At 38.8% G+C, this 12,141-nt stretch overlaps 1 protein-coding gene across 2 annotated transcripts in view; it reads right to left on the bottom strand.

Annotated features, from left to right (window-relative positions):
* The window catches only part of LOC135196928 (V-type proton ATPase 116 kDa subunit a 1-like), a 182,908-nt gene that overhangs the window by 92,158 nt on the left and 78,609 nt on the right, over positions 1 to 12,141 (bottom strand). Inside the window, exon 5 of one of the 2 annotated variants that reach the window (XM_064223766.1) lies at positions 11,695 to 11,780. The exons of the other annotated variant lie outside the window; for it this stretch is intronic. Coding sequence (XP_064079836.1) covers positions 11,695 to 11,780 — 86 coding nt within the window. The remainder of the gene's footprint in view (positions 1 to 11,694; positions 11,781 to 12,141) is intronic. 2 annotated transcript variants of the gene reach the window in all.

Here is a 12,141-nt window from a genome sequence, read left to right as displayed (position 1 = left end):
ATAATTAATCTCTTTCGTGCACTTAAGATCCAAGTGTAAACACTCACTCTCTCTCTCTCTCTGAGACAATCGGACACACACTATCGATTCCTTTGATTGTTGTTGTACCTTATGATTCCTTTGATTGTTGTTGTACCTTATATGTGAATAAAATGGATTTTGTTATCAACCTTTGCATACTGCAACCAATTCGGTTTCCTCAAAGGGTTCCAGTCTCTCCTCCCTCCATCCCCCAGATAGACGGCACCATTTTTACCATACAGTTCGTAATTCGTACATAAAAAAAAAAAAAAAAATTAGAAAATTTTACTTCCTATACCATACAGTTTCATTACTTTACACTCTTAATTTAACTTTTGAACACATTAATAATAGAAAAAATGTGAAAAGGGGGACTTTTTGGGTTGCCTGGAATGAATTATCCTGATTCCCTTTATTATGGGGATATTTCTTTCATATTTCGAACAAACTGTACTTCAAACAGCCTTCTGGAATGGATTAAGTTTGAAGTACGAGGTACTACTGTGTGTACACACACACACACACACACACACACACACACACACACACACACACACACACACACACATACACACATATACACCATACTATTATAATATTAAATAATATATTATAATATAATTAATAATTATATATCTATATATAATATATATATATATATATATATATATATATATATTATATATATATATAGATATATATATAATATATATATTATATATATATATATATTAATATATATAATATAATATTATAATAATATAATATATATATAATATATAAAAGGCATGAATCGTGCATCAGGCAGAGGAATGAAAAACTGTGAAACTGCCAATAGTAATTTGCTGAAGTGCACTAAATACTGGGACGGCCTATATTTGTTGGCTTGTAAAAGTTACCATGATATGAAGTTAGATTAGAAAAAAAAACCTGTTTCTCATAAACTCACCTTTCCTAAGAGATTTTTGTCTTTATGTGCTATGTTCCAACACCAATATGTTACTTTATACATGCTTTCTACCTCTTTCCTCGGCAAAGCTTAATAACAGACTACTATAGTATAGTCTCCAAAGCTCAATCGTTAACAAGTTATTAATAAAACTATAGGGTTTGATGATTCAAATAAACTCACATACTTCCAAGAAATATCTCTTCAATGTGGGTACAACACACTGAAGGAGGATTTCTCAAAATATATGCAAAACCTCAAAGCTACAGTTTAATTGCATTGTCCCAGTACAATAGTTTAAACCATACAACCCGAGACTTAACAGACAGTTAAAATGTAACCACTTTTGGGTAAAAGGTCCTCCTCTTTACTTAAAATTTTAGCTGTACAATTGCTTCTGGGTTTTGTAAGTGATTTAGTTCTGCTGCTATCTGCACACTCTTCCCATTTTTAGGGGTACTTTAAAGGTTTTACGCTTTCACCTATTAATTTATTTCCAAACCACTTACTGATATCAATTCAACAAAGGGATGTAATGGTTTACAACAAAATTAATCTACACTGTTATCAATTCTACTAAACTAAAAAGCAAATAACATTCATCAATAATAACTGAAAACTCTGAAAATTGTATAGGGTGAACTACTTTACATAAAAACCAAGTCCCAATCAAATGAAAAGTAAAATTTTATATTTTCCATTCTACAAAAACCACTAAATGAGAAAAAGGAAGATATGAGAGATAACAATCTATAATGATCTACAACAAGTTCCAAATACTTTGACTGAATGAACTGCTTAAGTCTTGTAATTCTAAAGAAACAAGTTTTTTTACCAACACTTTTTTTTCAAACCCATCAATCATATATATGTCCAAATACTCTCTGAATGCCATCAAATTCAACAGCCTCTTGTTCAACATGTAGGAGGATAGTAGTCTCACAGCATCAAGCATCACCAAGAGTACAGGTACCTATAATTTTATTCCTCACTGAAGACCTGTCACAGTAGTTGTAGCTTTGACTGCTTTATCAGCTTCATTTCCTTTAATGCCTACACAAGCAGGAATACAACAGTTCCACATTATCACCATCTTTATATAAGTTTTGGAAGTGAAAATTTAATTTACCATGCAAAAGTTCTTTGTGGATTATAGTACTTCTGACAGGTTTCTATAGCACTGCCCGAGTTGCTAAAAATTACAAATTTCTGTGATGGTATACCTTTAATCATTTCAATGGCTGATCCTACTGAACTTAAATCTGCGCTGAAAATAGAAGCATTATTAGGCAAGAAAGACTGATATGTTTTGCTGGATGATATGGCTACAAATCCCACACCTGACAAAGATCTGGACCCATACTACTGTGAACCACAAAATCTTCTATCTTCTTTTGTATGTTATTCCAAATGTATGATGTATATAGCATCTTTTTAATAAATATTTCATGTGCATAAGTTTGTATCTTATACATAGCCTAAGGAGGATGTAGTTCTATTCTTGGGATGAAATGTTATATCTTTTTGTGGACTCAAACAGTATACGTACTAGAAGGGAGGATGTGAGAACAGCTGGAAAAAGTGAATTTACCGGAACTGAGATTATACTCAAATCATACTTGAATTATATTGAAAATAGCAACCCTGCATAGAAAAAAAAAAATGAAGAATTCTCAACAGAGCTGTTAACAGTACTACAGACGCCTAAAAAAGTTGGGAAGACGACTAATAGGTACCTGTGCTTCCCATAATGAGACAACTATCCTCCTGTCTGCTAAACAAAAGACAGTTCAGTCTGGAGACATTCAAAGAACATGAACCTGGTCACATACAAAATTGATGGAGTTGTGACAAAACTAAAATATCTAATATTTTAGATGTAACCATTTGGCTGTTTCAGCAAAGTGCATCCAAAACAACAGTTTTAGTGATTGCTGAATAGGGCACTGGGTGAGTGAGCCTTCACCAATAAGTTTACGTTGTACTTGCCAACTTGTTTATAGTATTTAGTGCTGCGAATCTTCTAAGCATCTACAAGAAGCAACTCCACACATGTTGTCTTCCAATAAGATTCACCTGATCAGGCAATAAATTTTGAGTTAGCAAGGTAATCAGCAGTTAAGTTTGCCCAGATATATGAATACCAGTTTCCATCACAGCAAAGAACTCAGAAAGAAAATGAATAATATATTATTCTATGAGTACCCTTGCTGACATTTTCTAGACATTCAAAAGAGAAAGAGCCATTTCTCCCCTTCAATCACTAAGTTTCTTAGTATTAAATATGTGACAAAAAAGAATACTAAATGCTTCAGTCCTCAAGGTAAAAGTGGTATAACACTTCACACATTTATGAAAAAAAAAAAATTGGTAGAACAGTGCATGAGTCTTCACACATTATTACACTTGCAAAATTAGTAAATGCCTGCATCTTCAAGTCCCAGTGCTTACAGAAATAAAAAATTTTCTATTACAAAAAGCAGAAAATTAAAAGTTTGTCATAAAAAAATATACTCTATTCATACCAAAAATGCAATGAAATAAATTTTTTAATAAACTTTATTTTTCACAAGTATACAAACAAAAGCCTTTTCTGTAAGAACATCCTTCAACAAGCTGGAATCTGTTGCCATCAACATGGTAACAAGGTCCTTAAACTGGTGGTAGGAGGGTAAGTGGAGGAAACCATCATTCACCTACAGCTATTATTTTTTCAATCAGCACTGGGAGCTAAGTAGGGTGGTTGATGAGGATTATGATAAAAGGCACTGGTTTCTATACTAAGAAAAAAAACTGTATATACATAAGTTTTCATAGATATGAAAATCAGTGCCTTTTATGTAGAGTATTTCTCAACATGAGCGGGACTCAAATTGATAACAAGGTAGTTAAGTGGTGGTTTAGGGCAGTGGGTTAAAGCCCTCACACCCCTGCTGCCACCAGTACTTTTTCCTTTGGCATTACGGACAAAGCAGTGTGGTTACGGTATGAAATACGTATGCAGATTACTTTTAAAGTCTTGTTATTTTGTATGGAAACACAAACCATATCCTTTTATGTAGCAGAATTTACTCCTTAGATGGGAGGTTGTGTCTCAACTGTCTCAACTAATTTCAAGTTGTAAACCAACCAGAACGTCACTTTCCCGGTCAAAACTGTGGGCAGGGGAGCAATGACTCCCATAACCTCCTATTAAGTCTGGCATAAGAATAACAAAGTGATAGGCCCAAGAGCATAAGCGAGTGTCTGGAGTCTCACTCGAGTAGAGAAACCCTTGGAGAACTGTGTGACCCCTGTAAAGGGTAAACAAACTGGAAGAGATCTCAACCTAGCCATTACAATTGATAGGTTCACAGTATAGATCTACCACAGCTGCCCTGTTTAAAGGGGAAAGAGGAAAGAATCACATTTTACTTGTCAAGGTTCTAAAATTGGTTGCTCATCTGAGTAAGGCACCTGCACCTGTGCACGGGCTAAGCTGCTGCACTGTGAAGAAGGAAGAAGGGAGAGAAGACAGTCATTCTATCCTTCAACCCAAGCCTTAGGACCTCGGAGTATCTAAGGTGTGATGCTTTGCTGTTTGAATCGAGCTGGGTGATTACACAACCTGTTGAGTAGCAACCACAGATCCCAAGGAGTCTTGGAATATTTGTGTGTGATGCTTCAGGTAGAATGAGTTTTAAGGTCTCTAATGTAGACATATGCCATCATCACTTGTTACATATAAGTTACTCTAAAATTCCAGGGGTGGTTCCTTGCCCCTTACTTTGAGTTTTCACCTGAACTATAAGACTATTCAGGTAAGGTAGCTACTGTATATCATTCAAACAAGCCCAACCAGACTATGAATACCACTGTCAAGATCGAGCCGGGGGGTGGCATTGCTAGCCTGAAGCACAGAGCTCTGAACTGGCAGACAGTCCAATTGCTAACAGTGATTAATTTCTTGTTCCTCTCTCTTAAGAGAGGATGTTGTTCCAGTTTGCTCCAGCACCACTCATGGGATCAGAGCAAACAATCAGTACTGCCAGTACAGGGTGACTACCATGGGCCAAGGCTAACCCATGCACTGAAAAAGATTCCAAGATGTGGTCATTCGTCCCGTGGAGCTCCACATGTTCGGTGAATACTGAACTAGCAAGAGGCCATAAGAAAACAGGCACTTGCACTATTGTGCTAGAGTATAGTAAATGATCCATTTGTGAGAAGACAATTACTATTTAATTGCTAGTATTCAACTCACTTATAGATTTCTTTTATACCGATTTGAGTTCCTCTTTCAGACTGTCCTTCAAGACTGAGTGAAAGTTCAATTGTATTCATTGCTTCCTATAGTCTACATATGTGCTTTGATATATCAATAAATATTCAACAGCTCTTCATAATTATGACACGAATTCTGTATGAATACACTGGAAAGTCTCACCTACATTTGTAACCATGGTTTTCAAGGTTATGTGAAATAAACAATTCTAGGGTCTCATAGCTTTCATGACTTGAGTGTAACAATATATTACTGATCCAACATCACTACTGTAAGAAAGTGCTACTCTGTAATTTTCGAGATCTGTAATTCAACTGGAGACTTGTCTCATTCCTCACTTAAAGACATACCTGTCCTTTTAATGACCGATCAGGGTTACATCCAACACCCTAGACCAGTCAGTATTGCAAACAGCATGAGAACTTCACACGTAAACTCCAGGTTCTGTGAGCAAGAATGTCTGCCTGTTTGTTTATCTTTTTCTCATGCATTTTATATGGTTACCTTATTTCAAGTTTTAACAAGGTTAATAACCTTGAATAAAATGTGACTGAAATAATTGTTTTTATCAGTAAACAAAGGGCATTACATATTTGTAAAGATTACCTACATTTTCATATGCCACATCACACCATACAAATACAGTAACAATATTTCTTTTGCCTTTAATCACCAGCAACCAGTCACTAAACTTTTAGATTTTTTGCTAACTTTCAATTAATAAATAAAATGTCAATTATTTACTATATTATTTATTTACACATCACCATCTCATATTGACATACACTCAAAGCTATTACTTCTACATAAAAAGTAGGCTTTTCACTAGGAGAACAAAGCAGTAGTTTAGGGAACTGGTTCCTGACCCCGAATCCACTAAACTAAACGGCCAATGGCCAGCAACAAATAAACCAGGGTGCAGGAAGATTGCAGACAGAGAAACTGGCATGGTGACATAATGAACTGTACTGTGGAGAGCTATATGGAACCATCCACATACCAAGCACAGGGGTGGCCCTGCCCTAACATGTCCTTTGGGTGGAATGGGTGGAAGTCACAAAGATGATGATTTACAAAATTTAGGCAATAAACCCTGGGCCACTTTCAGCAAATCAATGCTTAAGACAATAAAAAGAGGGAGTTGTAGTAGTTGGACTGCAATATGAAAGAAAGGATGCAAATATGGAGGTAAAAGTAAAAAGCTAAACCAGTAGGTTGGCTACGGGCTGAAGAGACACTGCAAACAACCTTTAATAATGCCTAAAGAGCACCACTTGAGCTGCACTGACAGCAATATCCCCCGTGGGAGGAAGTCACAAAAAAGTCCTTGTGTTAGGAAGAGCATGTATTGTCCCCAAGTACTGAAAGTGCTTGCTGGGACCTGCGTCAACCCTACCTAGGGTGAACAGAACACCCAGAGGTGATCATGCACCTCAGCTCCCCCTCAAGCTGGGGGAAGAGTACTCACTCAAAGTCATATGGGACTTCTCATATAACGTTTTCCTGGGCAAGACTTGTGGTGCTCACACAAAGTGTGGATAATGTTCGCATACCTTACGAGCAGATTACCACATACACTGTAGGACTGTATGGTTTAGGGACTCCAAAGAGCACAGGTAATACACTGGTCCTACCATGTGTTATGGACAAAACATGGATGGAAAGCACTCCTTTTGTCCTAGAAGCAGGTTTCAACCCCAATTACCAAGCTCACTCAACAAAGCCCAGGTTGACCCTACCTGGAGCTATAACAACCCCTGAAGTTGAGAAGCACTGTTACCTCCCCAAACTGAGGACTTCTAGGGCTTTTCTTCTCCCTGCAACAGGAAGATGAAGACAACAGAAGAGGGAGAAGAAAAGCTTAAGAAGGAAAGTGCTCATGTTTTTCCTAGCTCATGGCTTGTGTTTTACTCTCCCCTGTAGGAGCTGTAGCTGTGGTTGATGCTACAGGCAGACCTTCCACACACAAGAATTGCTACTGGAAGCTCAACAGCATTGAGCTACTTGCAGGAACAGCAACAGCAGTCAATGTGTTATGTTAAGTGTAGGTGTGCTAATAACTTACTTTCCTGTCCATCTATACCCTATATCAGCCAAGAGAGCAGCACACACACGTAAGGGGCAGGGAGAGGTCTGGGGTGGGAAGTAGGAAGTAGTGTGCTAATGCTTTTTGCCTTCCTCCATTTAATGAAACCTTCCTGACAGCTGCAGAGCCTACCCTACAGAGGAGCAGTAGTGGTGAAGATCCACTTAAGAAGAGGGCATGAAGTGTCCCATAAACTCGCCTAAACACAACACTTGACACCTCCTTTAGCACTACTCCAATACAAAGTAAACAACTCATCTAAATACATAACTTTCAACTTAGCAATCAGCAGGAGCACAGCAAGATTTCCTTAATTGTTGCTGAAGGGTATTCCTCCATTGGTCCCATTAACGATGAGTTAAATAACTTTTAGGTAGGAATACTCTTTCATAAAAGGTGATATACATACTTTGTTTTTCCATAGGAACAAATATAAATATCTTTTTCAAATAACTGTTCCCATTAAATACAAAATATAAAATTTATTACATCCTTTAGATAGGTAGTTCTTTCAACTGACTGGCAAGTTTAATTCCACACAAAATTGTCACATTCCTGTCAGTCAATGATAGTAGGCAGGAGAGCACTTCTGTAACCACCTACGGGCAGTCCCTGGTTATAGGCAGGGTGCTGACAAATGAAAACCACCATTAACCGAAATTCAGTGATTTATGGCGCTTAAGGCACCATAACTCTATTATTGGTACCTTATGCTGCTGATAACTGCAACTTGGTCTGTTATAGCGCCATAAGTTACCAATTTTATTGGGCTCGATAAGCGCCATAAAACCAGAACGCCATTAACCAAGCCCATCAATAACCATGTAATGGAAAAAAAGGAGTTGAAAACAACAGAACCATGAGGTGCAGCTGAGATACTGCTCATATAGGACATCCTTGGATAACCTAGTCAGAAGGCAGCTAAAATATGGCCTCTAACAAATGAAGCTTCAGATTACAGCTCTACACCCAAATCTATTTTAATAGTGAGAGCAGAGAGTTACATCTCGGCCAAATCTCTAATACTAAGCTACTCATTTGTGTAGCCAACCTGCATCTGCACCCAATTTAGCATGTACCCAATCAAGCTCTCTCCTACAAAGAGAGGAAGATGAAGATATAAGAGGTAGAGAGGAAGAAGGATGATAATGAGAAGCCAGTCATTCTACCTTTCAACCTGTCTTACATCTTCAGAGTAATTTAGATAAGATGCTTTTCCTTCTGAGAGGAGATTGGGTGACTGCACAACCTGGTGAGCAACTACCACTGGTCCTATGGAGAAGGTATCCATTGCTTTGTGTACACATCCTTTAGGTATAATGAAACTCTCATATGCCTGTTCTAATTATATGAGCTACTTAAAAGCTGCTCTTGAAATGTAAGAGATGGTCCCATGTCTCTGATATTATGAATTCTCATCTAAATCTAACTGGTTACCTTGCACACACACACACACACACACACACACACACACACACACACACACACACACACACACACAAAATAGGTCATACACTTCACTCAAAATTTCTCGTATCTGTTGTCAGGAACTGACTGGTTCTGAATTTTTGGCACAAATTCAGAACCTGAGTGATGGGGGCCATAAGAAACACCACATAACTTACCACTTGCCAATATACTTGCTGAGACTAAAGCCACCAGTAAAACCATCCAACTGTGAAACCTCACTGTGGGTGGGGGCCGCAAAGGCTCATAAAGCACCTGACTTACACTGCCGAGGGCAAGTCTCACACTACGTCAGAGGCTGAAGTTCCCCAGGAGGTAAAGTGCTCAAAGCTCCTTCTGAACATAGTTTACTCTAATGAAGCCATAAGTTGAAATTCAAGCACCTCAGTCTGGAGATCTGGCCTCAGGCAGAGTGATAGCCTTTTACTGCACAGGCTCAGACTGGGTTGTCTCAACAGAGGGAGATGAGGAGTCCTGTGAGAAAAGCTTTCTCTCAGAGGAGCCACTGGATAACTTCCAAGCATGTAGCTGGAGGGTTTGTTTTGTTTGTTTGTATGGTGTTTTTACGTTGCATGGAACCAGTGGTTATTCAGCAACGGCACCAACGGCTTTATGTGACTTCCGAACCACGTCGAGAGTGAACTTCTATCACCAGAAATACACATCTCTCACTCCTCAATGGAATAGCCGAGAATCGAACCCGCGACCACCGAGGGGAGAAGCAAACACCAAACCAACCACGCCACTGAGGCGCTTAGCTGCAGGGTTTGTACCACCCTTGTACATGTGGCTGACAAAGAAGAGAAGCCTGGGGGTCATCTCTCAGAGCACCTTGACCAAGAAACCGGTGGTTGAGAAACCACTTGGTTTGGGCCCAATGAGAATCAAACAGAATGGATAAAACACACAAATATCCAAACTTTCCTTTTTGACTTTAGAGGGAGTACAGACCACTGTCTCACTATCTGGCCATGGAGGCTAAGCTGGTCTGCCATCACATTCTTCCCATCCAAAATGTACCTCGCTGACAGCTTCATTGTACAGCAAACTTCCCACTTGTGCATCTGTAATGCAAACTGACAGCACAGGCCACTATGGTTGTGTTGCCATTCAACACTAGAATGGCCCATCATAAAATTTTGGAATGCCTGCAGGGTAGCAGTGCTGTCCATATTTCCTACACAATAATATGCAGATGAGATTTGTCTTCTGATCCCTCGCTAGAAACATAAATGCCACTCTGGTGTGCACACCAACCCCCCTCCTGTGCTTCTGTGAATGGAAACATTTTTGTAGGTGGAGTGTTTAAGGGAACTCCCATAAGGATGATCTTGTCCAGCTAACAAGCGAAACCCTCCCTGATCTTCCTGCTCAAGGACACAAACTGAGAGGGAGGATTGCTTGAGGCTGACCACCGTTGCTTCAGTTACCTTTGAAGTGAAAGCTGATGGAGTGGCCCATGAGGGATGAGCCTGTTCATAGATGACAAGTGGACAAGGATTACCAGCCAAACCCATGCCAACTGCTGTGACTGGCATTGTACTAACAATCTCTCAAGCCTGCTGACTTAAGAATGCAAAGGACTCTTGCTGTTACCTAGTCTACAGGCATGCACAGATACTTGATCACAATCCTAAGGTTGTGTCAACTGTGAGGGGCAATCTCTGTTCAGGAGGAATTGCTCCTCTGAGGACACCAGATGGAGTCAGTCATCCAGGTCATGTAGCAAGAGCGAGTATACATTGTTTAAGTCTCACGGCGTGCTGTAAGCGATGGAAGAATATTTGTACATTTTTGGAGGAAATTCTACAAGATCATGGATGCACACCTCACCAGAAGCAAGGTAAATCAACTGGGACGTTTTCAAGATAACCAAAACATTAAAGGTAAAGCTTTCATCACTTTATCTCTCATTTTTAGCAATTTTTAAATAGTGTTCTGGCTTACGTTGCATTGCACTTCAGGAACAGAACCCATAAAATGTAACGCAGGGACTGCCTGTAACAGTGATAATGAGGATCTAAAGACATGGAGGGTATGATGCACCCACAGACTCTCACACTTCCTTCACTCTTTCAGCAAACTCATACACTTAGAAAAGTTACCAAACATTCTAAGAGTGAAAAGACAAGTTTCAACCAGTTAGCAGCACCACAGTGAGATGTCCTTATTTGACACGCCTGGTAACGGAAGAGGAGGTTTCTCTAACTCAACCTCCTACCACTAGTTACTGACCTTGTTACCAAGTTTCAAAGACCAATCTCAACTTGGCCTGAGGGATACTTCTACAAAAAAAAGGCTCTGGTTCATTTTCCATAGGAATATCTTTTTCAAGGAATCATGAGGGACAAATAAAAAATACCATTACATTTATGGACCAGACTTATGAAATTGGGTTTAAGTAGGCAAGAATAAAGCTACTAATTGTTTGGTCAAGTGAGTGTACTTTATTCTATTATTTCTGGACTCTTGCAGGGCTTGCTTGACGGCTTATTAAGCAAGAAAAAGTTCATTTATTTTTTTATAGCTAGATGGGAAAAACATAACAAGAAGGGTAAAAGGAAGATGTAATGCAGCTTTGGGTCAATGGAAAGCTTACAAAATTTAGTACTTTCATGTCCGTAGTGAACCATTAAAGGAGCACTCTAAGTATTAACCCTCCTCAGTGGAAGGTAAAAGGGCTATTGTTAACTAGTAGCTAGAAAGATCTAGTGTAGAAAAGGAATGAGGCATATCCATTTGCTATTAAAAACAAGCAGGAATTACATAATGTTCAATAAAAAAAAAAAAGCTTTCAGAAAAACGTTTAAATTCCTGGAGGTAAAACTAATAGCAATGAAAATAACTAATGCCGAATACAACTTGAAAAAATAAATAAATCAAACTGACAGAAAACCAGATACATACCCAAGTTGAATGGGTCCCCTTGAGTCTTCAGGAAGCAGGTTCTGAGTGAGACTTGTTTGACCGCCCGCCTCCAGACTACCCTCACGCTGAACGACCATTGACAGTCGTTATTATAAATGGTTGCGTTGTCCATTTAAAAGATCCAGACAGGGTTCCGACAAGGGTAGATTTGTAATTGAAGATTATGGGGTATGGGGAGAAAAACTTTTAAAATCCACATTACACTGATTTTGAACAATTTCTGTAAGAAATTTGATAATTAACTTTCATAACCCATGAGCTTTTAGTAGCTGAAACCTCCACAGAATATAGGGTGCAAACTTGTCCTGCTCTTCCTACACAATATTTTTTTTCCCTCAACTCCTTCACCACTATGGCCACAAAGATCATCTAGGTGCTTGACAACGTTCCACTGTCCTCTATTCTAGAATCAACGAAGGAGAGATA

The sequence above is a fragment of the Macrobrachium nipponense genome, chromosome 18, assembly GCF_015104395.2.
Source record: "Macrobrachium nipponense isolate FS-2020 chromosome 18, ASM1510439v2, whole genome shotgun sequence".
Classification (NCBI taxonomy): Eukaryota; Metazoa; Arthropoda; class Malacostraca; order Decapoda; family Palaemonidae; genus Macrobrachium; species Macrobrachium nipponense.
This window is presented reverse-complemented; position numbering and strand designations above follow the sequence as displayed.